This window comes from Portunus trituberculatus, chromosome 40, assembly GCF_017591435.1.
Source record: "Portunus trituberculatus isolate SZX2019 chromosome 40, ASM1759143v1, whole genome shotgun sequence".
In the NCBI taxonomy this organism is placed as follows: Eukaryota; Metazoa; Arthropoda; class Malacostraca; order Decapoda; family Portunidae; genus Portunus; species Portunus trituberculatus.
The window spans coordinates 11,852,567-11,880,103 of NC_059294.1; the positions used below are offsets into that span (position 1 = coordinate 11,852,567).

Genomic DNA, 27,537 nt, shown 5'->3' on the forward strand with positions numbered 1-27,537 from the left:
TCACCCGATGAATGAGCCAATGTGCCAAAGTGAGGAACATGTTACCTGCCGCATTCCCGCCTCCGCTACCTGTCCCTGGACACGAGGGCCGTCACCTTTACTGCCACGCGTCACGTGTACAACAAGGAAGATAAGAAGCAAATTTTAGCTGATACTTAGCCTTGAAGAAATGCACAATTCGCTTAACATATTTAAAAGCATTATTTTTTTGTTTTTTGTACCCAGAAAAGGACGAACACAACCATATATGTAATGTAATATATATATTTTTTCCGGCTGTCCCATTGCTTTCATATTTTATCAGTTATCCGATTCAAGTTCAAGACGTAACAGCTAGTGAGGAAGGAACTCTCCGGGCGTCTGGACAAACGTAGGAAAGGCAACAGCTAACACTGGTGCAAGACAGCGTTCGTTCAGGCCTGTGGACCCGCGCAGGCGTTAGGTTAAGATACAACGGTTAGGACGGCTTTCAGTTAGTTCTGCGATCGACCCCTGGCGTGACGTGCGAAATATTAACATGAAAAATATTCTCCCTATTGTAAATACTGGAAGATATCTATAACAAATAAGAACCGGATATCTTACAATAGTCAGGCATAATCCGGGGTGCGTCGCGGGCACTCCTGGGTGGCCTCGACCCCCGCCTGTGCACCTACCCGGCAGCGGCGCGGGCTGGTGCTCCCCTGTGGCGCGTCACCGCCAAGGGGTCAAAAAGTTCCCTGACCATCAGCTGCCTCAGTCTCGTAAAGAAACAGATCAACACGTTGTAAATATTTTGGCGTATTTAATTGATTTTTTTTTCACCTGCGCCCAATTCGTTCCCAGTGGCCTGGTAGGGCTACAAACGTCCACACTCGTGCACCAAAACGTGTGTGCCACGACCTCTTTGTCGCACAAGTCCCCGATCTCTGCACGCCCCTCCACCAGAGCTAAACAGAGTTTCTTTTGTGAATCTGCGCGGGAGTGGATATAATTTCGCATTCGTACGAGGAGGAACACAATTCCTCCTGTGTCTCAGTGTGGGTCACTTGTGGGTCGTGGTCTCGCTGCGTCATCTGCAGGTCCCGCTGAAGCTGCTGTTCCCGCTGCTGCCGAAGACGGTTTGCTCGCGGCAAGATGTACGAAAGGTATTTGGAGCGCTTCCGAAAACTGCAGATAGAAACAATAAAGCATGAAGAACATTGTGGAACACTGTGGAAATGAGGATTTGGTGCTAGAAATATTACAGCCAACTGTTCCCTCTATCAAATTCATATTAGCATTTTTTTTTTCGTTTTTTTTTATACATTTCTTTATTTGATCTTATCTTATTTCATTCATTTATTGTGTGTGTGTGTGTGTGTGTGTGTGTGTGTGTGTGTGTGTGTGTGTGTGTGTGTGTGTGTGTGTGTGTAGTTTGTTATTGGAAGTGTAAGTATATTCTGAATTGATACAAGCGCATAGTATGTAGGATTCAAAGACATAAATGATGGTTAGCGAGCGGCAATGTCCAAAAAGATTTCTATTATACTATTGTGACAAGGCTGCAGTGGCGCCAGTCCGATGTGACATTGTTAAAGTGCCCATGTTTATTAATATATATGATGCATTCACGGAGAGATTTAGAAGTTTACGTAGAGGAGCAAGTGGTGTTTCAAACATGATTATTGTAAAGTGAAAGTGCAAATCTGATTGCAAGTGAGTTAGGTTGTGCAGGAAGTCTGTGTCCTGGAGCAAGCAGCGGAGTGGCGGCACGGAAAGCCTGGGTGTTTCCAATATCCAAACAAGTCTGGGGTTGTTTGCCTTGGCGTGGCTGCCTCGTTGTAATTGTTGAGGGAGTGGGACACGGTCTCGGGGCACCACTATCTCTACCACCACCATCACCATCACCACCACCATCACCACCACCACTACTACCAGCAACACTACCGGCAACACTACCACTGCTGCCACCAACACCGCCGCCGGTATTAAAGCAGACCAGGGCAAGGCGTGGTGCATTATTGGACTCCCTTGACAAGAATGAATAGCCGACCGTACATGATTAAACTGACACTACTTGATTCCATTGGCTGATGTATTTGCGCTTTGTGTCTTGAACTCATTTAAACAGAGGTGGTGTACCTGCCTCTGTCTAATATGTATGTGCTTATATTACGTGTGTGTGTGTGTGTGTGTGTGTGTGTGTGTGTGTGTGTGTGTGTGTGTGTGTGTGTGTGTGTGTGTGTGTGTGTTCACTTACCTGTATGACCTCCTAAAAGGAAGGGCGTGGCAAGGCGCACAGGAGGCGCAGGTGCACGAACAGACGGAGGTGAGATCGGTGAAGGAGGCGCCTTCCTGGGGACACTGGCCGGACAGGATGGAACCGTTGGCGGTGATTACATCCCCTTCCACTCGCACCGCTCCTGCCGCCGCCTGTAACATACGATGGCCGTCAGTCATGCATCGAGTTATGGATTGTGTTGGTGGTGATGGTGGTGGTATCTCAATAACTGCTCTCATACCACCGTTCCATACACAAACCGTCAAGGGCATTTGTTCAATAGCCGGACACGTCACATTTTCATCTGTTACAGCTGCAGAACAAACCACAGCCGCGTTTGACAGCTATGTAGGTCACTCGTAATAAAGGTCACAACCATACCAGAGTGGCCGCGGCCACACACAACACAGGCACGTTCACACACTCGCGCTCCTCGCCCATGCAAGTCACGGATCCTGGCTAGCCTCACTGGTGGAGGTTCACCTTTTATTGTTATGAATAAAAGTATTAAAAAAAAAAAAAAAAAAAAATATATATATATATATATATATATATATATATATATATATATATATATATATATATATATATATATATATATATATATATATCCACTCGTATATATTCGGTTGTCCAGCAGCCCTCGTCAGCGGCGGTGGCGGTGACCAGACTGATTGGCGCCTGCCATACAAATGGAACGCGCGGCGGGAGGGCGTCCATGTTGGGCTGCTCCAGGGGGCGGGAGGTTCTCCACTGCTTGAGACCAATATGTCCTTCATCATGATTTATTGAGTAATTAGTGGGGTCTAAGTCACTCTTTTTTTTTTTTAGTGCCTTCATTCTTTCTTCTATAACACTCTTAAAAAAATAATTTGAAATAATATTTTGGGCTTTAATCTTCCCTGTGGTAAAAAGGGAGTCGTGTAGTTGGTAAGATGTAAGAAAATGAGAAAACTGCATCCAAAATGGATGGATGTAGCACGAGTGAATGGAGAACAAAAATAGATCCAACTTTCGACTTTTCCTCTACTGACACCTGCAACCGAAGCTTATTCAACTCGCTGTTGTCGCGCAGCCCTCCAGGGAACGCAGTTTCAATGTGTTGTCAAGAGTAGGAAGAGGAAGAGAAAATCTAACTTTTTACTGTTCATCTCTCATTCTGGTGTAACGTCTTAATATTTAACACGAATATTTATAATTTCTTTGGAATTTATCATAACATTCTTTTTTCCAAGAATGGGATTTAATAGCGTATCCAAATAAGTTTTGGCAACATTTTTGTTAAAGAAATATACATGTATTGTAGTGTAACTTTGTTTTAGTCTCACTGGATTGTAAATTAAGTAGTGTGAGAGTCATGTCAAAAAAGCGTAAGAACTGTTTGTGCGTAGCGTTGCTTTAGACAGAGAAGAGTAATGAACTGGATTATTGCCTTGAGGGGCGTTGGCAAGGAAAAAATAAACCAGTAGTTTACCAGGAATTTGTGAGGGGGAATGGGCCAGCGGGTGCAGAGCGGCATTTTTGTGTGGCGGGTGATGGAGTGGAGGAGCACCAGGAGGCGGAAGGAATGTGATTAATTAGAGTACACCACCATGAGCCTGATTGAGAGAACGACAAGCAAACGTTGGCCAGATGTACGCTGTTTGCATGACATTAATATACCAAACTTTACGACTGATTTTAAACTGGTACACTATTATATTTTTTTGCGCTATAATTTGTGGCGGCGAATGTACTGAGTGGAGATTGCGCAGCGGTGTTTGAGTACGAGTAAAACATTCCTGCGTTTATACAAGCTGAGGTCCATGAAAGAACCTACTATTGATTCTAATATGTACAAGCAGATCAAGTGCCTCTTTTTCTGATATGTGTATATGTAAAGTATTCAATTTTGATTCTACTGAAGGGAAATAAAAGGAGGATATAAGTAAGCGAATCGAGGCGCAGCTGTCGGACAGATACTTGACTGCATCATTTCAGTCGGAATTTGTCTATGGAACCATTGCATCATTTCCCTCCCGTGCCGTGTCGGTCTGGCCATCACCATATTCATGTTCATTCCACCTGAAGCTCCTCTCACATAACCCAGTATCGTTCCCCTTGTCTTCTGCTCCCTCTCCAACACTTGTACCTTCTCTACTCCCCTCCACGGACCGTCCCTCATATTCCCTACACCAAGTCCCTCATACTCTTTCTCTCTTTTCACAAAATCCTGTTTCTTCTCTTTCCTCCCTCACAAACCTGTCCTATTTCTTTCTTCCCGTTCGTCTCTCTCCTTTCTCTCTACACAACCTACTTTCCATTCTTCAACCTCTCTCCTTTGCTTTTCCTCACACTAACACTCTGCTTCTATTTTCTCCTCATGATCGCCTCCTTTTCCTTTCCTCCTCCTTTCTCTTCACACAAACCCCTTCTCCTTTATCCTCCCCGCTGCCTCAGAAATTGCTTCTCCTTTCTCCTTTCTCCTCCTCCTCCTCCTCCTCCTCCTCCTCCTCCTCCTCCTCCTCCTCCTTCCTCCTCCTCCTCCCCCTCCTCCACGGAGTCAGCAAAGCGTCCGACATTGCATGAGGCATTTGAATTGCGAAGATAGAATAGAACACACACACACACACACACACACACACACACACACACACACACACACACACACACACACACACACACACACACACACACACACACACACATACACACATATACACACGCACACGCGCACACACAGGCCTCTTTGTTTGCCTTCATTTCGCCCTAAACAGATTCCATCCATTAATGACATTGCTTATAATTAATTGATCAGTTTGTTTACCAGTAATTAGTTACTCTTAGAGGCCGAACGTGTGTGTGTGTGTGTGTGTGTGTGTGTGTGTGTGTGTGTGTGTGTGTGTGTGTGTGTGTGTGTGCGTGCTGGCGAAGCGTCTGGACACAGTGTTTCATCATAAATTATCTGCATGACCGGAACATCCAATTTATACTGCGTTATGTATGCTTGAGATGCGCATGTAAGCTCATAAAAAGCCAGGGTGCCTCTTAGTAATTGCATGACTGCTATGAGTTGAGATTACTGTTTGTCACTGTTTTCAATATGTTGGCTACTTACTAGATTTGATGACGCACTATTTGTTATCGATGGTTAGTGGTCTAAATGGGCAGACTTGTCATTATCTTTATACTCGTATCACGCTGCGCAAAGTTCAGGCAGTGGCTGTCTTCTTACAACAGCAACAGTGACAGCCAATTTTATTTATTAGTTTATTTTTGAAAATTTAAAATCTGCCCTTTTTCCGTCTCTCTCTCTCTCTCTCTCTCTCTCTCTCTCTCTCTCTCTCTCTCTCTCTCTCTCTCTCTCTCTCTCTCTCTCTCTCTCTCTCTCTCTCTCTCTCTCTCTCTCTCTCTCTCTCTCTCTCTCTCTCTCTCTCTCTCTCTCTCTCTCTCTCTCTCTCTCTCTCTCTCTCTCTCTCTCTCTCTCTCTCTCTCAGCAACATTCCTGGTCAAACGTAGAAGATGCTGAGAGGGAGGAAGAAAAGGACGAGAAAGGTAAATAAAAAGAGGATAAATAGTAAAAAGAGAAAAGGAGAAGGAAAAAGGAGACTGAGGAGAAGTGCGAGACGTCAGCATTTTATTTTCTATCACGTATCACCATCCGTGACTTCACCACCGTCAGCATCTCGGCTTCACGTCCACCTCGTAAATAATGTTTCACGTGCCCTGCAATCCCCGCCACTCTTGGGTCGAGGCGAAACGTGCCGCGTGGATCCTGAGCGCGCACACACACAGAGCTGCTTGTATGCAAATGTGTGAAATTTAAGACTGCACACCTAATCTACGCTGCCTCGCCACGCCCGACACTCGCGAGGGGCAGCGCATGGCCACGCATATCTGAGGCAGAACTGGAGTATTTTCAAACCAGAACAGCGTGGCCGGCGCCGAGTAACTGAAGGAGGACTGGGAAGAGGCTTGGTGGGGGAGAAGATTACGTTATATTTTTTTCTTTTATTTTGTCTTTCTTCTCTTGAAAGATTAATTCGTCGCGCATAGCAGAGGCAAAACTGGAGTATTTCGAACGTGGCTGGAGCAGAGAGACCGACCGAGGACAAGGAAGATGTTTAGTAAGGAGATTACTTGATCTTTTTATCTCTCTTTCTTTATCTTTCTTCTTCCGTGTCCCTGAGAGATTAATTCACCTTACCAGGCCATTGGTGTCAAGCTGCGAATGTAATGTGGTATATTTTCTTTGTTTTATTTTTTCTTTATTTTCCAGCCGACAATTTTCCTTCTAGATATTTTTAATGTTCTTTTTTTCACACTTTTTCTGTTTCCTTTCGTCCTTGTTCTAATTTCTTCTTTTTCCTTACGGTTTGTCTTCTTTCTTTCCTTGCCTCTCATTTTCATCCCGTCTTTTCTTCCTTCCCGTTTGTCTTCCTCTTATTTTCTTGTCTATTGTTTCCTTCAACATTTGCTGCTCTCTTCCTTTTCCGTGTTTACCCCATTTATCTTTTTACCTCCTTCCTTCTTCTTCCCTCCCATGTTTTCTCCTTTTCTCCTTTCCTGTTTTGTTTATGTTATTTATTCTCTTTCTTTTGTTGTATACTGTTTCCTTTCACTCGTTTTCTTTTTCCTTTTGTGTTTATCCGTTTATCTCTTTTTTTTTATTTTGTATCTATCCCTTTTGTTTGTTTTTCTACATTCGTGCCTCATGATTTTTGCTTTCTCCTTTCCATCCGTATTAATTCTGTTCTATCTCCTCTTTACATCCCTGCATCTAGTTCTCTCCCACTTTGCTCGCTTTCTCCTAACATCCGCTGTCTCTTCCCCTCCCGGATCTCTTTTCTTGTCCCTCGGCGGCTATTTCCCCGTGGTGCTGCCCGTCGTTTGGCTCAAGATGGCTCCGGAAACGTGCTGGTAATCTGCGTGCGTTTGTCTCTAATGTCACATTCATGTTTACTAATACACCCCAAGCGGCTCCGTGACGGTGGTTCCTTTGCGCCTCGGTGCCCCCTCAAGACTGCTCTGAAAGGTGTCCTGGAGCGTTAATTTGACTCATATTATCCTTTTAAAACCCTGACCTCGGCACCAGAGACCATCACACGGGAATCAGGAAGACTCGGCTCAGGTAATGGAAGGAAGAAAGGGAGTATTAGCAAAGGTGGGTGTTATCGCTATAAATCCATCAGTATGCCGATATCAAGTTAACATTTGAAGGTTTTTTTTTTATGTTATTACGACTATAAATTCACTCATTTCATTCACTTACCTATTCATCTCTCTATTGATCCATTTCTTACAAAATACTCAATATGAACAGTTACTTCCTTATACTTTAACATCATTCTCTTCTCCATGCTTCCATCTAGCGTAACCTGACATGTATCCTTTTATTATCCTCTGTTATAGTCTGGTAAGGGGTGGTTAAGGCGGCTCTTTTGTGGCAGGGTTTTTGTCTGGCCTGGCCCGCTGTGGTCATAAAGCGCACACTTCATTTCAGTGGGCCGAGGTGTGTGGTGAGGCTGTGTAAACATTGGCAAGAGGGTTAGTCTGATGCGATTTTAGCCTAGTGTGTGTGTGTGTGTGTGTGTGTGTGTGTGTGTGTGTGTGTGTGTGTCAACGAACATTGACACACACACACACACACACACACACACACACACACACACACACACACACACACACACACGTGCACGCTCTCTCTCTCTCTCTCTCTCTCTCTCTCTCTCTCTCTCTCTCTCTCTCTCTCTCTCTCTCTCTCTCTCTCTCTCTCTCTCTCTCTCTCTCTCTCTCTCTCTCTCTCTCTCTCTCTCTCTCTCTCTCTCTGGTTAGCATTCTTTAAGTTTATCCTGTTTACGTAGTCTTCTGAATAAATTAAGAAACTGAAGCACAAAATAAAAAAAAATAATGTTGCCGGTCTTTGGGGGAAAATGTGTGGCAATAAAGGGTTTGGATAGAGGAAATTATCTGATAAGTATTGATTAGTCTGACCAGGGAAGTGTTTGCTGGCCGGCGTTAGCTGATCGCCCCGTGCTGTGTTGTGTTTGCCTTGTTGAATATCTGCAGGTTTTAGGCGCACGCTTGATTTGTGTATCGTAATAGTGGCATTATTCTGGTATTTGTTCATTTAGCACCATTTCCTTGGCGTTGCTATATGAACCAATACTTTGAAATTTATGCTAATCACAGACAGGAGCTTTTTCATGCATAATTATTTTCATTTTGTGTTTCGGAACGCCAAAGTAACCCCATCGTTCATCTCCAGATTTATTGTTGTAATCCTGCCCTCGGGTATTCCATTATATTTCCCTAATGGCTCGTCCACGCTCATTAAACCATACTGCGAATTATCAAACGGTCAGGTAGCATCGACTTTTACTCCTATTCATTTTCATAAGTGCAAATACATTGTTCCAAGGAAAGCTAAATAAATAACAGGACTAAAAGCAAAATAATATACTTTCTGAGTCAAGATATTTTATTATGAAGCATGTTGTAGGCGAGGATAATTAAGAAAAAACGTTAAAAAATGATAGCTGTAAAAAGTCATAGCTAGATGCGTTAAGAGAGGGTAAGAAAAAAGAAACAATAATAGTAATCGTAACACATAAATATAAATAAACAGAGATAATTAAATTCATTAAAAATATATAAAAGAAAAGAAGGAAAGAGAAAAAAGCAAAAGGTCAAACATCAATTCTAGCAGTGGACATAAAAATCACCACCACCAACAACAACAAGGAAAAAAAAAATGATATAAATAAAACCTCATTGCACTTAATCATGAAGCAACTGGCAGTAGATGAATACCTGCAGAGCCTCCGCCTCGTCCCGCCGCTCGTCCTCCGTGTTCATGGTGACGAAGCGCAGCACGAACAGGTTGAGGGAGGCGGCCACGATCGCCATGCCGAACAGGATGAAAATGAGGGCGAAGGTCACGTACTCCGGCTTTTTGTCCAGCGCCTGATCCTTCTGCAGCGCCACCATGTCCCCGAACCCTACGGAGGAGTGGAGAGTGAGGGACTGGGGTGGTGGAGGTGGGGAGGAGGGGAAAAGATAAAGAAGAGATAGGTGGGTCAAGTGAGATGAATTGACAGGAAGAGATGAGTACTGAGATGCCACTGATCTTGTATCTGTTAGTGAAAATAGTCCTTTCGGCTTTCTCTTTAGGGATTGATTTCAGTGGGCTCTTTTATTTCTCTTGCATAAAAAAAAAAAATGTACTCTTGTGTAAATGATTAGCGAGGGAAGAAAAACAATGAGGAAACAAAACAATGAATATAAAAAAAAATTTCATTCCGGAATGATGAGTTTTATGAACAAAAATTTTACAGATGATTTATGTGGGTTGGAGAATGGATTAATGGTACGAAGTGAAAGAGAGATTGGATATGTTGAGTAAGACGAATTAGGCAGAGAGAGAGAGAGAGAGAGAGAGAGAGAGAGAGAGAGAGAGAGAGAGAGAGGGAGGGGAGGAGCAACGGGGGACGAAGGTGAAAGGACGGTGTCAAGAAAGGAAATGAATCCAGAGAGTCTGGGTGATGGGACAAGGGTTTATAGACTATTACTCTCTGTCTATTATCTCCGGATGGGACTGTATTAGGGAACGACGAGAGATGCAGGAGTGAGGAGCGATTCAAGGCGAGGTAGCAGAAGACGTGGGTGAGCTGAGGAACGATGATGAGTGTTTAGGAGACCTTGAGTGAATAGAGAGATTTGTACTAGATAATCTTCGCAATTAGACGAGTAAATTAGACATGCGTATTACTGTTTCGATTAAGTACCAATGAATAAAATTTATACGAGTGACTTTATTGCACGTTGCGAGAGAAACTTACGAGTGATAGGAACATGATATAAGTATAGACGTTTAGAAGTCGGTGTGGGAGGTGAGAGGAAACGGCTGTATGGAATTGAGTTTATTCATGACTGATTTCGTCTGTGGCTTCTTCATTTCCCCACGAACAGGAAGGACATTGTAAGATGATACTGGGGGTGTGGTGAGAGAAGGATGTGGCAGATGTAAATAATATAGTACTGAACAATAATGAAATGAAGCAGGGAAGAGTAGCTTTTAATTGGTTCATGGCATTATGGAGAAGTGGGGAGCTATTGCTGTTTTAAAGGGACGTTGTAATATAATAGCATTGGTGCTTATATTTCACCAAGATTAGGGAGGTTATAGTATTAGTATAAGTTAAGTACAGTAATACCAAGTAAGGGCTGCCTTGTATAGGAAAATAATACCTGATAAAAAGTAATAGTGGTAATTTATCTTGGTCGTTGAGAGGGGAGCCACTGGAGGGGACCTGCTCTCCCTCGCTCTGCCTCGTGTATTGCATTGCTTTGCCGATAACTTTGGATAGAATAAGATTTTTTTCCTTTAAATGAAACAACCCGTGACACTTCTCGATGTCTGAAAAAAGTATAAATAAAAAAAATCTAACTTGATATCAATTTTGAGTGTGCTGGAGGAAAAAAATATATCTAGATGTGTTAGATAGTTTAAGTGACGAAGGAAAAGAAAAAAAAAAACAAATGAGGGACAAACAATAGCAACCCATTTGATCTTTGCCATTTGTTCTCTACCATCTATTATATATTGACAGCAACAGACTAGCATGCATGGAGAACCACATGGGATCGCAAAGAAAGAACAAGTTTGGTGATCCCACGAGGCTATTTGTGGTATACTCTATTACACTAATATGAAGTCGTAGCTCCAGAGAGGAGGAAGGAGGAAAAGGAGGAGGAGGAGGAGATGGAGGAGGAAGATATGGAGTTGTAGGATATAGAGGAGGAGGAGGAGGAGGAGGAGGAGGAGGAGGAAAGAGGAGAAGGAAAATCGAGACTGCAGACAATGTGGGGTTGTTTGTGTGGCAGCGAGACCGACAGCTCATAAACTTGACTAAAATGAGGAAAACTGAGGCAAACTTCGGTAACGTCAGCATGTGATAAATTGAACGAATCTTGTTAGAAAGAGGGAGGGAGAGTAAGTGTTCTTTTTTCAGTGACTTTCTCCTCAAACTTATAGCGAATACTTGTTAGATTTCAATAGCTGTCAATAAAGATAGATACCAAATTCTCTCTCTCTCTCTCTCTCTCTCTCTCTCTCTCTCTCTCTCTCTCTCTCTCTCTCTCTCTCTCTCTCTCTCTCTCTCTCTCTCTCTCTCTTATCCTCTTCCCCCGCAGGGAGTCAACGATATTATCATTAGTTTTGGAGGAAACTCTATTGAGTATGGACTGGTGGGCGAGGAAGAGACGTCTTTAGCGGCAGCGGCGGCGAGGGAGAGGAAAAGAGAGGAGGGGTGAGAAAGAGATGTAGAGAAGGGAGCACGAAAATAGTGGAGAAAACGAAGGGAATGGAGGAAGAGAGGGAGGGAGAAAGATAGGATAAGACTACAGTGAAGGAAAGGGAAACGGAAAAATAGTGAAAAGAAAAGTTTATAGAAAGACGAAAAGGAGGTGAGTGAAAAGAAAGGGATATAAAGTGTGTGAGGGACAAAGGAAGAGAGAGAGAGAGAGAGAGAGAGAGAGAGAGAGAGAGAGAGAGAGAGAGAGAGAGAGAGAGAGAGAGAATGGAAGGTATAGTGGAGGTGAGGGACGGAATAAGGGGAGGCAGGAAGGAAGGGAAGGGAGAGACAGAGTGGAAGGGGAGAAGATAAATCCGCAAAAAAGGGAAAGAATCGAAAGAAATTCAATAAAGAATGGCGAAGGGGAACAAGATTTCACCAAATTCCTCCCATGAGAAGAAAAAAAGAAAGAAAAAACTGATCGGAAAAAAAATTGAGTGGAAAAATTGAAACATATGGTCGAAAAAATGAGAAAAATAAGGTTGAAAGAAAATGGGAGAAATGCTTAAAAAAAAAAAAAATGGAGAAAAAAAATGATTAGAAATATAAGTAGAAGCAAATATGACTAAAATAAATAAAAAAAAAGTAAAAAAAAATTGAGAAATCTGGTAGAAGAAAAGTAAATCAAATATACGACATAAACAAACACAAAAACATAGAAAAAAAAAGAAGGAAAAAAGGTAAACTGTGGAAATACAATACTACAGAAACGAGGAACAAAAATACAATAACAACAAATTTAACATGTTCGAAAACAACGTAAAAATGAACAACACATAATAATAATAAACAAAAACAGATAAATATAATGGAGAACAAGGAGAGGAGGGAAGGAAAAGAAAAATATAATATCCTCTCTCTCTTTGTCTCTCCTGAAAGACGTTGAAGAGCCAAAGGAAATAAATAATGGCAGGAAATAGAAGAAAAGGATCAATCAAATAATGCGAATGTCGGTTTTGTGAAGGAGGAGGAGGAGGAGGAGAAGGAGGAGGAGGAAGGAGAGGCGTAGGAGGAAGGAGAAAGAAGAGGAAGAGTTGAGTAACCGGGGATGCAAGACAAGGAGAGAGAGAGAGAGAGAGAGAGAGAGAGAGAGAGAGAGAGAGAGAGAGAGAGAGAGAGAGAGAGAGAGAGAGAGAGAGAGAGAGAGGAAAGAAAAACAGTAAGGAAAGTAAACTGAAGGGTGTCAAGAACGAAGTGAAAGGAGGAGAAGGAGGAAAGAGTGGTGAGCATTATGAACGAAGAGGAGGAGGAGGAAGAGGAGGAGGAGGAAGAGGAGGAGGAGAAGGAGTGAGATTAAGGAGAATATAAAGTATAAGAAGGTAAAAGTGGAGAAGGAAAAGAAAAAAAAAACAATGCGAGTAGCGAAGAAGAGATAAAATATATATATAGAGAGAGAAAATGTGATGATTGAAGAATTGAATGAAGACAAGGAAAAGTAGGAGGGAGAGAGAGAGAGAGAGAGAGAGAGAGAGAGAGAGAGAGAGAGAGAGAGAGAGAGAGAGAGAGAGAGAGAGAGAGAGAGAGAGAGAGCGCCTCCACACTTTTATTTCTAACCCAATGATTTTCTATTTTTCTTTATTCCTCTTAAGGTAATCTTGTAGTTCAGATAGCGAGAAGAAGGCATTACATCCTCCTTCTTTTCTTCATTCTTTAATACCATCATATTTATTACCTCTTTTTCTTCCTTCTCTGTTCTTCTGGTTTGTCAAAATTTTCTCCTTCACGCTCCTTTATTTTCTCTCTCTCTCCTCTCCCAGTATGTTTAATCTTATCTCTCCTTGCCCTATTAATCTTCCAGCGACCTTTCTTCCATTTGCCTTTCTTTGTTTTGCCAAAAGTTTCCCCCTTCTTCTGTCTCTCGTTTCTTTCTTTCTTTTCAGAATTACCTTTCCCATTATCTTTAACCTTGTCCCTTACTTCTCCTTTGTTTCCCTCAACCATCTTCTTTTTCATCCACTTTTATGCACTTTTCTTGTTCTTTGTCAGCTTTACAAGAAATCTTTTTGCTTGATCGTTTTTATTCACTTGGCCAGTTTTCCCTTCTTACATATGAAAGGGAAAGGAGGCAAAGCAAAGAAGGAAAGAAGAGGGGAGATATGAAAGAAAGGAGGAGTAACAGAAGCTAAAGGAAGGGAGAATAGGAAAGGCTGTCAACTGTAGGTGCTTTGGAATAGGAAAAAAAAAAATAAGACATAAAAAGACCAAGAAACATTACGAGGCAACGATAACATACGTAATGACTTGGTGTGTTGGGAGCAGCGTAATGAAGGAAGTTTGCCGCCATTGTTACATATTGACGCTACACTAACACGTGGGAGTATGAGAAGGGATAAAAGTTATGTAAGAGTTGTGAAGAGTTGGGGTAAAAATTTTAATTGAGTTTGGTGTTGTGTGATTCAATTGTTGTTGGAGGATTGAGTCTTGGTGATGTGAATAATTTATGTGCATGATTTAGTTTTGATATTTTATAAAGCCAAGTAGAGATCAAAGGGATGTGCATTGTCAATAATTATCTTTATGAAATGCGAGTCAAGTGGTTATATATCGGCAAGGAAGAGATATATAAAACAAACAAACACGTCTCTTAACTTTTGTATTCTCTTTCTGTGGTTCGTTCATTTTGTTATCCGGACGTCAGGTGTAAGAGTGACACGTTGCAGAAAATACTGAATAAAAAGAATCACTTGCTGTAAAAAAAAAAAAAAAAAAAAAATACACCAGTGAAATAAGTGTCTTGCTTTGATGAAATTTCGTTATCGCATTATAAAATAAGTTCGTTTTTTCCTACATGTCATTAGATACTGTACAAAATAATAGCCAGAAAGCTGAAGAAACCGTCAATAAAGTAGCTGTTTTTTTCATTATCAAAGCAGGTTTCATCTTTTCATAATAGGTTTTATTACATTAATGCAGTAAATAACAAGCAGAGAGTAGCCTTAACGTCAGAGGAATCAGTCAGAGCAGCATGTTCGCATCTTACAAGAGTTCGAACCACGAGAAAAGACACCTGACACAAAGCAGAAGAGTCGCCAGCTTTACCAAACACACACTGGCATTTGTAGGTCATGATAGGAAGAGATGAATCGCGTCAGACGAATGCAGAGTCTGAAATGCTGGAATTTTTAGAAAGTAAAGAAACGACACGAATTTTGCTCCTTTGACAGCGGAACAAACGAGCGTCGGCAGTTCAAAGGGACTTCTGAAGCAAAGACTGGCGAACTTGTTAATAAAAAAAAATATATATACTATTTGAAATGCCTGCAAAATTCATCAGTAGTTCAATAATTGGAAAGCTGCCTTTTTGTGCGACGAGTATGAGATTTGGAGAAAAAAAAAAGAAAAGAAAAAAAGGAACTAGAAAATATAACTAGACTCGAGAAATATCAATGCAATACATGACTGTGCTGAAAAAGAGATTATATTGTAAAATTGTGCTTGCTTAATTGGGAAATACCTTCGCTCATACAAAGGTCGTCTTATGTCTTTTGATTTAGTGATTGCTGAGAGAGAGAGAGAGAGAGAGAGAGAGAGAGAGAGAGAGAGAGAGAGAGAGAGAGAGAGAGAGAGAGAGAGAGAGCATGTGCGTGTCGTGGATAAAACCTATACAATTTGCAGATCAAACACACACACACACACACACACACACACACACACACACACACACACACACACACACACACACACACACACACACACACACACACACACACAGTATAATAGATAAAAAAAAAAAAAACATTCTACCAGTGAATCCTTTAAATCTTTTTTTTTTCTTTTCATGGAGGAAGAGGAAATTACAGGGCCCTTTTTTTTCCCCTCTTTTTTTCACGCGTTTTTTTTTTTTTTTTTTTTTTGCTGTCAGAAAATGGACCGCGTGTCTTAGTTCGGGTCAATACATCAATATCTCCTCACTCAAGGCGCCGTAAGGAGATAAATCAATATTGTAGAACCTTTCTCTCTTTACACTTGATACATATTCTCTCTCTCTCTCTCTCTCTCTCTCTCTCTCTCTCTCTCTCTCTCTCTCTCTCTCTGTAAAGTATCTTCTCCCCTATTTCTTTCTTTTAGTTATTTTCTTTTGTCTCATTTTCTTTCCGCAGCTTTCCCTCTCCCCTCCCTCTCCTCCGCTACCTTCGTTTCGTACCCTCCACGCGACTCATTTCCCTCTCATCACGCCCTCATTTTTCCCTCCTACTATCTCAGAGCTATGATTTTCTCCTCTTTATACGTTCATCTCACTCACACGGAAGGTTATGATTAATCTCTCTCTCTCTCTCTCTCTCTCTCTCTCTCTCTCTTTCTTTCGCTCTTCGTTGTGATGTTTCTTTCTATTCACTCACTGGCGTTTCATTCACTTCTCGCGTTACTTGACAATGAACTACGGACGCCTCCTCCCCCCTTTAGTATGCTGAAAAAAAAAAAAATCATTGGAGTAACACCCATCCTCCTACACACACACACACACACACACACACACACACACACACACGCACACGCACACGCAGCGGGGCACCCATTAAGACATACTATTGCGTTTGCATGAGAAAGGGAGGCCGGGACGAGAGTTTCGAGAGTGAAAATGACCTGAAGTGAGAGAGAGAGAGAGAGAGAGAGAGAGAGAGAGAGAGAGAGTTGGAGGGGGAGAATGGGTATATATTCATGTATGGGATGTCCTCAAGTCTATGGAGCTCAAACTCATACATATTTGACCCATCGTTCGTATTACTCAGCGGTACACTGTTATGCAATGGTTGTTTGATGGCATTCCCTCACCAGCTCCCTTCTTTTGTATTAGTTTGCTCCTTCCATTTCCCTTGGGCCTGACGGTGAAGGTGGGAGTTGTAGCGTGTTCCCAATAAGGTCTGAGTTACCTTCTGAGCTCCGTGTAATTTTTATGTGTATATTTTAGGATTCTCTAGTTATGTTTTATGGCTATAGCAGCAAGCATTCTTTTGTTCTGTTTTCTTTAGTTTTCTATAAGGTCTAAATCGTTTGCTGAGTTGCGTGGGTGTGTTTTCTTTCCCTTTTTACACGATTCTTTTAGTATGTTCTTGTTCAGTTCTTAGACAAAAGGAACACACAACTTCTGCCCATTCACTCCTTCTATACTGAGTCTCATTTTCACCATGATTTTTTTGTGGGTATGATTGGGTGATTTTTATTTACATTAGGAAGGGTCTATGGAGGTCGGAAGATTTATTCACCATTTTAACCCCAACCTAAGTTTCTGAAGCTGTATTGAACCACCAAAAAGTAATAAGAATGAATGTGAAAACGCGTCATGGTAATGAAGAGGTTAATTCGTGTAATCATTCTTCTAAGGCCGACTGGTGATTTGGCAACAGTTAAGGAAAGATTGTGTGATTAGCGCCACAATGCATTATGAATTTTTCTCATTTTTAAGTCCGGGATTTATTTGTCATTCTTTTAATCGAAATATAAGATTATTACAGATGTGTTTCTCTTCTTTAAGTCTCATTTCTGTTATTGTCTTTCTCTGTTACGATATCAGATTTACAAGAGCCAGATCACCAGAGTCAAGACAGTGATATACCCGTGGTCCGATTTTCCACCTTTTCTTCTGCCTGTCTTCCTGCCTACCTTGAATTTTCTCGTGTTTTCTTGCATTTTTCTCCCCACTATCCCTGACTTTTATTTTAATCAATGCGACGTCTCCAACTTTAGCCGTTCACCATTCTGTAATATTTCCCTCCTCGATATCATTTTCTCTCCCAAACTTTTGCACTTTCTCATATTCTTTCTTTCCTATCTTCCACACCTTTCAAATATTCTCTCTCTCTCTCTCTCTCTCTCTCTCTCTCTCTCTCTCTCTCTCTCTCTCTCAGTGCTTTTTCAGGGGTTTAAATTTCACCATCTTGCAAGCCAGAGTCAGGAATCAGCCCTCGGGTCACGAAGCTCACGTGGAGGTAGGTTATGCAAGCAGGAGCTGAAGGCCTCGCCCAAATAAGATGGAGATTAGTGTAGGCACGAGAGAGAGAGAGAGAGAGAGAGAGAGAGAGAGAGAGAGAGAGAGAGAGAGAGAGAGAGAGAGAGAGAGAGAGAGAGTATGTATTGACGTGGAGGGGGGAATGGAATGGTTGGAGGAAGAGAACATAATGGAAGAAAAGGCTTCGAGGAATGCTGCTAGTTCCTTCCTGTGCGTGTGCGTGAGTGCGTCTGTGCATGTGTGTATGTGTGTGTGTGTGTGTGTGTGTGTGTTGTGTATGTGTGTGTGAAGTGATATTTCATGTAAGGTATAGTTAAATTCCAAAGGAAGAACCAGAGTTAGCTTAGATGCTTAGGGATAAAGATCGTTTGAACTATGTACGAGATGCTGCGAAGTGAGATCTTGCATGGTGGAGGCTGAGGAGAGGGTTGTTCAGAACACTACGAGAATACGATGAGTCTAATAATGTGCACTGAAAAGCAAGACTCGTTTAAAAGTAAGACAGCTGGGCGTAAAGACTGGAATGAGCGAGGATTTGGAAATGAGAAGAGGAGAGAAGAGGAGAGTTAAATGGGAGTGAGGAAGAGATGGGAGTGACGATCCAAGCACTTGTTCCGGCGGCAGATTTATTGCCCCATCCTCCCTTCAGGCTTCATTTGGCTTATCCTGATTGAAAGTCCTAAAGTCGCAGAGGTTGAGGCTGCTCCCTTTCCTTCCGCCTGCACTGTTTATGTTTCTTCCCAGTGGTGCTATTGTTGCGTGTCTCACCCCGAGTGTCCGTGGTGAAGAGACATAGAGAAGCTACGTACGTGTGATCCTTCTGTATTGCTGTTATTAGTATGGTTATTGTTGTTGTTGATGTTTTTAGTGTTGGTATTAGTGTTGTTTATATTTGATATTGCTTCTGTTATAGGTGTTACTAATACTATTCCAACATTACTACTACTACTGCTACTACTACTACTACTACTACTACTACTACTACTACTACTACTACTACTACTACTACTACTACTACTACTACTACTTCTACTACTACTATCAATTTTCCTACTGCTACATCTACTGTACTTTTCAGTGCTGTCAAAATATTCTAATTTGTAAAATTGGTTGGTCCTTGCGAATTCTGTTGACCTTAAATTTTTACCCTTTTGCCGGACTGCTGTAATTGTCAACACGCTTTGGTAGTAACTATCATTTTCAATTTAAAATGAAAATTAGACCCGCATGTACGCTCTTAAAATTACGCGTATATTTTACAGTAATAATTTGCAGCCCAATCGGAGAGCGAGATAGTTTCCCGCATGTGCTCGCCACTTTTCCAGGAACTGTAGGTCTCTCTAGTGGAAAAAATTGCAGCGAGTAAAATTCTTCTGTGAAACAACTTGAATACTAAACAAAAGGGAAATCATCACAGAGCAGCAGAGGGTGAAAGGCGCAGGAGTGGCGGAGAGCAGCGGCTCCTACCTAGCAACGCCATCAACAACGCTGCTGCCTCCCTTGCGTTGCTCCTCAAATTAACGCGTCCAATCGTTCGTTTAGACCCCCCTGGCGAGGCATTATAGCGCTCCAGTGACCCTTTTGATCCTAGGGCCAGCGTGAGTGTTCCAAGGCTCCGGTTTTAAGTTGGCAGGGCCTTGGCGGGGCTCCTGTACTAACCTTGTTGAGGAGGGAACTCGTGTTTGGTGTGATCGTGGGTGTGCGCGTTTGAGTATTCAGACTTATTTCACGGCTTGGTTTTGCTGAGCTTGGGCGTTTCGTTGCATCAGTTTGTAATGGATCTCTGTGTTGTGCTATTTGCTGCTTCCTGCTGACTAAATCTCCTCTTTCCAATGGTGTTTGAGTTCCTGGTGTGTTTGTTCTTCACCATTGGTAACGCTATGCATGTAGGCTTGTTTAGTCTTGCCTGCCTCTGTTTTTCAGTGTTAGAACTTTCCCGGCGAAGATAAATGTCTCTTGGTTGTTTCCTTGTCAGACATTGTTGGGAGCTTCTCGGATGAGTGATGACAGGCTCCGGCCGTGATCTCTTTTGTGGGCGGACACAGTTTCGTGTTTCTCAGGATGACGAGGCGGGTCTGTGTGAGGCCCCAGAGAAGTGATATTCCCCTCGTGGTTGAGTACATACCTGCGCCACTCGGGCTCTCCTGTGAGTGATGGTATCTTGAGGATAAACCCATTTGGCTTCACTCCCCGCAAGGTCTGGCTGGCAGCGTACACGGTCTAAAGCATTGGCTGAAGGGATGATCGCTGGTGGCAGTGTGATAAGTTATTGTTGCCTAACTTGCCATCAAATAAAGGCTATGTAGTAAATTAATTACAAAAATACTTTTGTTGGATTTTGTTATTGTTCCAAAATATGTCGTAGTTTTCTACTGTTTATTTTTCGCATATTATTCAACGCACGCACACATTACGTACACGAGTTTGATCACCAAATGCATTGCCTTTCCATCATGCCGCGGGCGCTGCTTTCATGGGAAGTGTATTTTTCCGAGCCATCGGCTTACAATGTAATGTTACAGCGAACGTTACTTTAATCTTAATTGGCAAACAGATAAACACGCCTGAAAAAGATTTTGCCTTCCTGGATGTACTAACAGTAATTCTTGTTATTACAGCTATGTACACACACACACACACACACACACACACACACACACACACACACACACACACACACACACACACACACACACACACACACACACACACACACACACACACACACACACACACACACACACACACACACACACACACACACACACACACACACACACACACACACACACACACACACACACACACACACACACACACAAGAAACTATCCATAATGACTCCTCTAATCCGGACCAGTTGTATCGTGTAATTACATTCCAGGCTTCCCAAATGCTATCATGTGTTAAAGGGAACGAGCAGCAGCGCCTCTTGAGGGAAAGGAACAACGAGGCAGGGGAGGATGAAGATACGGAAATAGAGCAGTGTACTATGAATAGGAAAATGTAGAATGGTGAATTGTTGGCTGGGCTGCAGTGAGAAAGAAAGAGGACACACACACACACAGAGAGAGAGAGAGAGAGAGAGAGAGAGAGAGAGAGAGAGAGAGAGAGAGAGAGAGATGAGCATATGGATTATCTCCCATTATCATCAAATACTTTTTTCCTGGAAAGTGAAGAGGAAGTTGAATTATTGTATAACTTCATGTCGTGGCGCCTTTCTGTAGTGGAAATGTGTCCTTTCAGGGGACCATTCCTGTTTTGCTTTTTATGAATCGTCACGGCGTCGCATTATGAAAGGATAAGTGGTTTTAGTCTTTGAAGATTAATGAGGCGAGAGTAATGTTGTTGTTTTCATTATTGTTGTTGTTGGTGGTGGTGGTGCTGGTTATTGTTGGTGGTGGTGGTACAAATTATTGTTGTTGTGATAATGTAGTTGTTATTATTGCTATTGCTCTTCTTTTTGAGTATTTTCTATTCTTTTAATTTCCCTCCTTCTCATCATCGTCACCTCACAGCACCAAGCTCTCACTTCCCTAACAGCGTCGCGAGTGGGATGGACACCACTTAACAGAAAGATGACGACGAACCAGGAAGGAATGATTATCTCGTGCGCAGGAGTGTGATGAATCGATAATACGCGAAGTGACCCAAAGGCGTCTCTCGTAAGTCACAGGGTTCAATTTCCAGGGTGTAAGCAAGGGTTAGGATGTTCAGGTCCCTCGCCTCGGTCCCCAACTTCACACTGATTGGGGATGGCGACTCTCACAGGTGGCAACTTATAATTTGGTCAAGTAATTTGTAATTTTTGAGCTAGGCAAACATGGCCAGGGTGAAATCTATAATTGTAGGCGTATTTTTTTTAGTTGAGTGCCGTTTTTCTCACATTCTCGCAAGTCTAAAAGGCATAGGGTGTGTTGCAGGAGCCAGGAGGAGAGTCCGTTCAATTAGCCGGGTTATCCCGTCTGTAGTCACGCGTCGCTGCCCTGCTTGACCCGCTGACGGCCTCGCCAAGCGTCGGCTGCCACAGGAAGGGCTCGCCTTTAGAGGTGTCCCGTAACCAATGCAACTGATGCACGCCGCGGGAAATCAATGTTCGTAGCTTGTAATCATCAGTAATTTGTTCTCGTTAAATCATGACAAATTAACTTTTCTAATAACTTCTAATTGCTTTGACCTCAACACACTCCAAGGGGTGATTTGATAATGGCTATTAATTGCATTGGAAGAACTGTCATGCGTTTTGCTTATCTGTCTGCTTAGCCATCTCTCTCTCTCTCTCTCTCTCTCTCTCTCTCTCTCTCTCTCTCTCTCTCTCTCTCTCTCTCTCTCTCTCTCTCTCTCTCTCTCTATATATATATATATATATATATATATATATATATATATATATATATATACATACAAACAATTCAGATTTCGTCAAACTTCTAACACACCATTTTGGAAAAGTAGGGAAGTCCAGGAGTGAAAACAAATGTTTAAATATAGTTACGTTCACTGCTAATGATTTTACTTTAAAAGTATTTTTATTTGTTGGAATTACAGACTAATGGAGGGACAGGTGGAAAATTGAGTTTGTTTTATGCGAACGAGCAAGTTCACTTTGATTAATCAAAAGCACACGTATCGCTATTGTTATTAGCATTAGCGGTAATAACAATTAATACATCCTGAATTAATATTAGCGTGCCATTCTACTGCGTTTACTGATGAAAGTAAGTGAGGTGGCTCCCCTGAAATTAACTCCATGACCGTACACAGGAAGCGTCCGTGTCCCGTGGCTCGGGGCGGGGCTGGGCGGGAGGAGCACCGATATGTTGCTATGTTGCCTCGACGATTAATTCCGGCACCGCTATCCACCATTAGTTCGTCTTGCTCAGGCGCCAGGGTGTACGTATGCATCGTTTGTGTGTGTGTTTATGTGTGTGTGTGCGTATGTGTGTGTGTGTGTGTTTCACTGTTTGATCTGCTGCAGTCTCTGACGAGACAGCCAGACGTTACCCTACGGAACGAACTCAGAGCTCATTACTTCCAATCTTCGGATAGGCCTGAGACCAGGCACACACCACACACCGGGACAACAAGGTCACAACTCCTCGATTTACATCCCGTACCTACTCACTGCTAGGTGAACATGGGCTACACGTGAAAGGAGACACACCCAAATATCTCCACCCGGCCGGGGAATCGAATCCCGGTCCTCTGGCTTGTGTGTGTGTGTGTGTGTGTGTGTGTGTGTGTGTGTGTGTGTGTGTGTGTGTGTGTATGTGTGTAAGTGGGTGAAGTGGCAAGTTCTAGACCGGTTGATTATTGGAATGCAAGTGTATGTGTTAATCTTTTCAGGTGACTCATTTCAGTAAAGCAAAGCCTCGCTCCTCCTTTTCTGCTTCCCTGAGGAAAGTGACGCAGCGTCAGGGCTGGATCATGTTGCAGTTCATTAGTTGAATTATAAAATTCGAATAAAGGACAGGAGCAGCAATCAGTCTGCCTTTTTACTTCCATTGTTTCAACATCTGACATTTTGACGGACTTTTAGAGAGCTGCTGCTGCTCAGACCAAACAGAACAAGCTGACTCTATCGACTTCAGCCTAACGAGCGGCCAGAGACACGCCGAGACACTGAGTGCACACGACTTTTAAATGACTTTTTTAAGATATCACCAGAATCATTCAGGAAATTACATTCATGGGAAATTACATAGTTCATTAGACGGTGCGGCGAGTCAGCAGGATGGGCCGGCGGGTCGCTGAGGGGCGGCGCTGACGTGCTGCTCCTCCGGCACGAATCTCTCATAAAGGTAACCACCTGGTTGTGTGGATTCCCGCCGGCTGCCGCAATTGCTGCCATTTTCTGAAGCCATACTTATGTAAGAGTTGTCTGGCCATAATTTTTTTGCTTGAATGTACACAATTACGCTTATGATTGGATTCCAACTCGTGGACTACAATTTGGCGGCAATTATTCGAGAGGAAATAATTAGATTGATTCTTTTAATGTAATCTATCAGGTAATTCATATTTGGTGTTGAGGGGCGATGGTGATGCTGTTAAAATTGCTCTGCTTTTTTTTTCTTTTTTTATCGCACCACCTTTATGAGGGGTAATGATGATGAGTCGTGGTGATGATGGTGACACTAGTGATGAATGGTGGTTGTGGTGATCATGGAAATGATGATGACTGATTGTGATGTTAATGAAGATGATGGTGGTACTAGTGATGAATGGTGGTGGTGGTGATAGTGATGAATAGTGATGATGGAAATTGTGATGACTGCTGGTGGTAATAATGAGGATGATGATAACTGACAGTGAGGACTAGGACTGAATTGTGATTACTTTAGCCATAACTAGTCGTGGCAAAGATGACAGCTGGAGATAATAAGTGATAACTAGGCATAACTAGCAGTGGGTGGGTGATGATGCAGTGATGATGATGACAGCTTACCTATGGTGGTGAGGGTGATGACGCAGTAGTAGACAGAATCGAAATAGGACCAACTCTCGTATTTGGAGAAGACGGCTGCCCCTGAGGTGATGGTGATGGTGGAGAGCGTCGTCACCACTAGAATGAGGTCCACCTCCGTGGCGTCTGTGTCCTGGCACTGCAAGGAGGAGAGGGGCGCGGTGAGGGGCGTGGCGGGAGGCGAAACACGATACTGTTGAAGGTGGTAGCGTTGGTATTTGTATTGGTGGTGGTAGGGAAGGGTGCGCCTAATTGTAAGGAGAGTAGTAATTGTGGTGGAAGTAGAAGCAGCTGTAGTAATGTTTCAGTGGTGGCACTAATTGTAGCAGTAGTAGTAGTAGTAGTAGTAGTAGTAGTAGTAGTAGTAGTAGTAGTAGTAGTAGTAGTAGTGGTAGTAGTAATAAAAGTGGTAGCAGTCATAGTAGTAGTCGTAGTAGTAGCAGTAATAGTAGCAGTAGTAGTAGCAATAGTAGTAGTAGTAGTAGTAGTAGTAGTAGTAGTAGTAGTAGTAGTAGTAGTAGTAATGGTAATAGTAGTAGTAGTAGTAGCAGTAGCAGTAATAGTAACTGGTGTGGTTATTGTGTGTCGCCATGTTGCTGTTTTTATTACTGCCATTTGTTTTAAAAAGTTCATTTAATGAACAGGTACACTCTATCAATTAGAATGCAGGTGCACGCTCATGATTAATATGCTAATGTTAATGAACAGTTTTTACAGCTTGTAATAAAAAATAAAACGATTAGAATAAAGAATACAATATATATATATATATATATATATATATATATATATATATATATATATATATATATATATATATATATATATATATATATATATATATATATATATATATATATATATATATATATATATATATATATATATATATATATATATATATATATATATATATGAAACCTGTGGGAGAGTACAGGCCATGTCTTGACTTTTGCTTAGTCCCAGAAACGAGATAATCTGCTCCGGTATCCCCAGGCAAACGGACACAGATGGGGCGTGTCTCCTTGTTTCACGGCACTTTTTACTCTGCTTTCAAGTTGATGTGGTTTCCCACGGTAGTCGAAAAATGCGAGACGCTTGTACTTCTTGTGTGTGTGTGTGTGTGTGTGTGTGTGTGTGTGTGTGTGTGTTACTCCACAGCGTGCCCAATGTTATGAAATCGTTGTTTGTAGATTCTGACATACTTTTTGCCTGGTGAATTATGATTGCAATTTCTATCTTTAATTACTCCATCACATTGTGTATTTGATATAATACAGTTTCAAATTCTAAAGGTGTAAACTTTTTTTTTTTTTGCATGTATGCACTGAAAGAAGATTTATTTGGGTAAACCGTAAAACTGACAATGAGAAAAAGATGTTGATACTCTAAGCACTTCCTTCTATTGACTCTGATTTCATGCAGAATGAGAAATGTATCTGCTGGAAGTCCTGAAGGTGGAAGAAAGCGTCCTGGCCACGTGGCACCGTCGTGACGAGCACAAAGGCCGCGGGATGGGTACGAGTTGTCTGTCAGTCTATGCGTTCCCACGGGGACACTATCGGACTCTTAATGTATCCCAGCTGCGGCCAGGGACAGCTCAGGAGGGCAGTTTGACACAACTTAGTTCTGCAATTTTGTGTTGACGGGAGGAAATTCTGCTTATTATTTTTTTTTTTATGTCGTTGGAAAATCCAATAAAAAGCATCTAGTCTCTGAGACACTGTCAGAAGAAAAGTTCTCTCTTGAATCATGGTCTTGTTTAAATGTTGACAGATTAGATCAACATTCCAAAAATTCCCAAAGTTCCAATATAGATGTGTTCACTTTGTGTTGAGTTACGTCTCCGAAATCACATCCAAAAAGAAAGCCAGGCTATGGACGTGCCTCTTGATTTCCCAGACTTCCTGCATGTACCGCTGTGCTTTCACAACTATTATCCTCTCCGGGAAGAAACTCGGGGTCTCAAATTCTCGGGGTCTCAAATTTTAAGATTTACTATTTTCATAAAAGTTCATGAGTGGGCGGCTAAATGACAGCAATTCTCTGTGATTACTTCATTTCTTTTCTTCGTTTCTTTTCCACAAGGGGTTACGTTAATGGTTCTTTCCTACACGTTAAGCCAGCGATCTTTACCTATTAAGTTCACTCAGAAACGAAGGAGAGATCATTACTGGAGGAAGTATTTCAAAACTGCCTCGAATGTCTTGCTTCACATCATCCCCCTCTGACGTTTTTAAGACATCACAGGATCACAACGCCGTCACATTAGTCAAGAGTAACGCTGCCATAAGTTTGCCGGATGCCCGCCGCACGTTAGGCTGACCACACTACGAAGCAGAAGTTTATAACATGTCGTGCAAATATGTAAAGGGTAATTTTGAAAACGATGCATTTTATGAGCCCAAAATAGTTACTTACCGCCGGTTCCAATAGTCACAAATTAGCGCGCGTTCCAGGGTATTTCGCTCCTCACATAATTTGCTCACATTCATAAATGATTGAACGGGCACAGCGTACGTAGCCAACCACCTAAATTACCCGCCTAACTTTGAACGGGGAACTCTTTGTACCCAAACCACGCCGAATTCAATCGTACCTACCTTTTATAATTGGACAGGTGAGCGGAAACTCCCTATGGTCACGCACATTTGACTCTGAAAACTACATACCTTTAATTTCCCACCTTACATTCATGCCACACGTGACCTCGCTCTAAGTAAGGTTCACCTCACATCAGCCATGCAGGAATCCATCAGTCTTTCTCTCCCTTTTTATAACCAGGCAGATGAGCGGAAACTCCCTTTAACCACCCACATTTTAGCCTCAACACTGCATGCCTTTAATTTCCTTCTCCGTACCTCACGCGACTTGGATCTAAGTAAACTTCCCCTCACGTCAACCTCACATTGGGTCTATCAGTCTATCTCTATCCTTTATAATTCTACAGGAAACTCACTACAACCATTCACCTTTAATGTCCTGCCATGTACTTTCCGTGGCCTCGATTTAAGTAAGCTTCACCTCCCGTCAGCCATGCAAGGGTGTATCAATCTCCCTCACATGATCGGTGGCAGTGAGAGCAGCACTGAACGTTATCAAGAGTGCGAGGAATGAAATTTACAGAGCACGAATCGCTCAAAACACTATAGCTTCTCTCCACGGGTTACTTGTTGGAGATGAATGATTTGTAATTTCGGTTAATGGAACGTGAATGTGGCGGTAAAGAGGAGCGGTCATGATTGCAATTTATTTTAGGATAGTGAGAGAGAGAGAGAGAGAGAGAGAGAGAGAGAGAGAGAGAGAGAGAGAGAGAGAGAGAGAGAGAGAAAGAGAGAGAGAGAGAGAGGGAGAGGGAGAGAATGTCCGCAATAAGATCGAACTATGAGCCAGGAAGCCAAACCTAACTTAACCTTTACAGTATAAGTTATCTGGTCATAGATTTCGATTCTGATCAAAATATGATAGGAAGAATACTATTTCCTTTGTCTCTGCTGATACAGATTTCCTGGAAGTAAGATCGATAAACATTTTGAACGTGGGACCCAC

The 27,537-nt window shown here is 42.2% G+C and overlaps 1 protein-coding gene across 1 annotated transcript in view; it reads right to left on the bottom strand.

Annotated features, from left to right (window-relative positions):
- Positions 1-200: 200 nt before the first annotated feature.
- The window catches only part of LOC123515963 (two pore potassium channel protein sup-9-like), a 502,009-nt gene continuing 474,672 nt past the window's right edge, over positions 201-27,537 (bottom strand). The window contains exons 5-8 of the mRNA XM_045274911.1: positions 23,971-24,127; positions 9,035-9,222; positions 2,222-2,394; positions 201-1,149 (exon numbers count right to left, since the gene is read on the bottom strand). Of these exons, the coding sequence (XP_045130846.1) occupies positions 930-1,149; positions 2,222-2,394; positions 9,035-9,222; positions 23,971-24,127 (738 nt within the window). The 3' untranslated portion in view covers positions 201-929. The remainder of the gene's footprint in view (positions 1,150-2,221; positions 2,395-9,034; positions 9,223-23,970; positions 24,128-27,537) is intronic.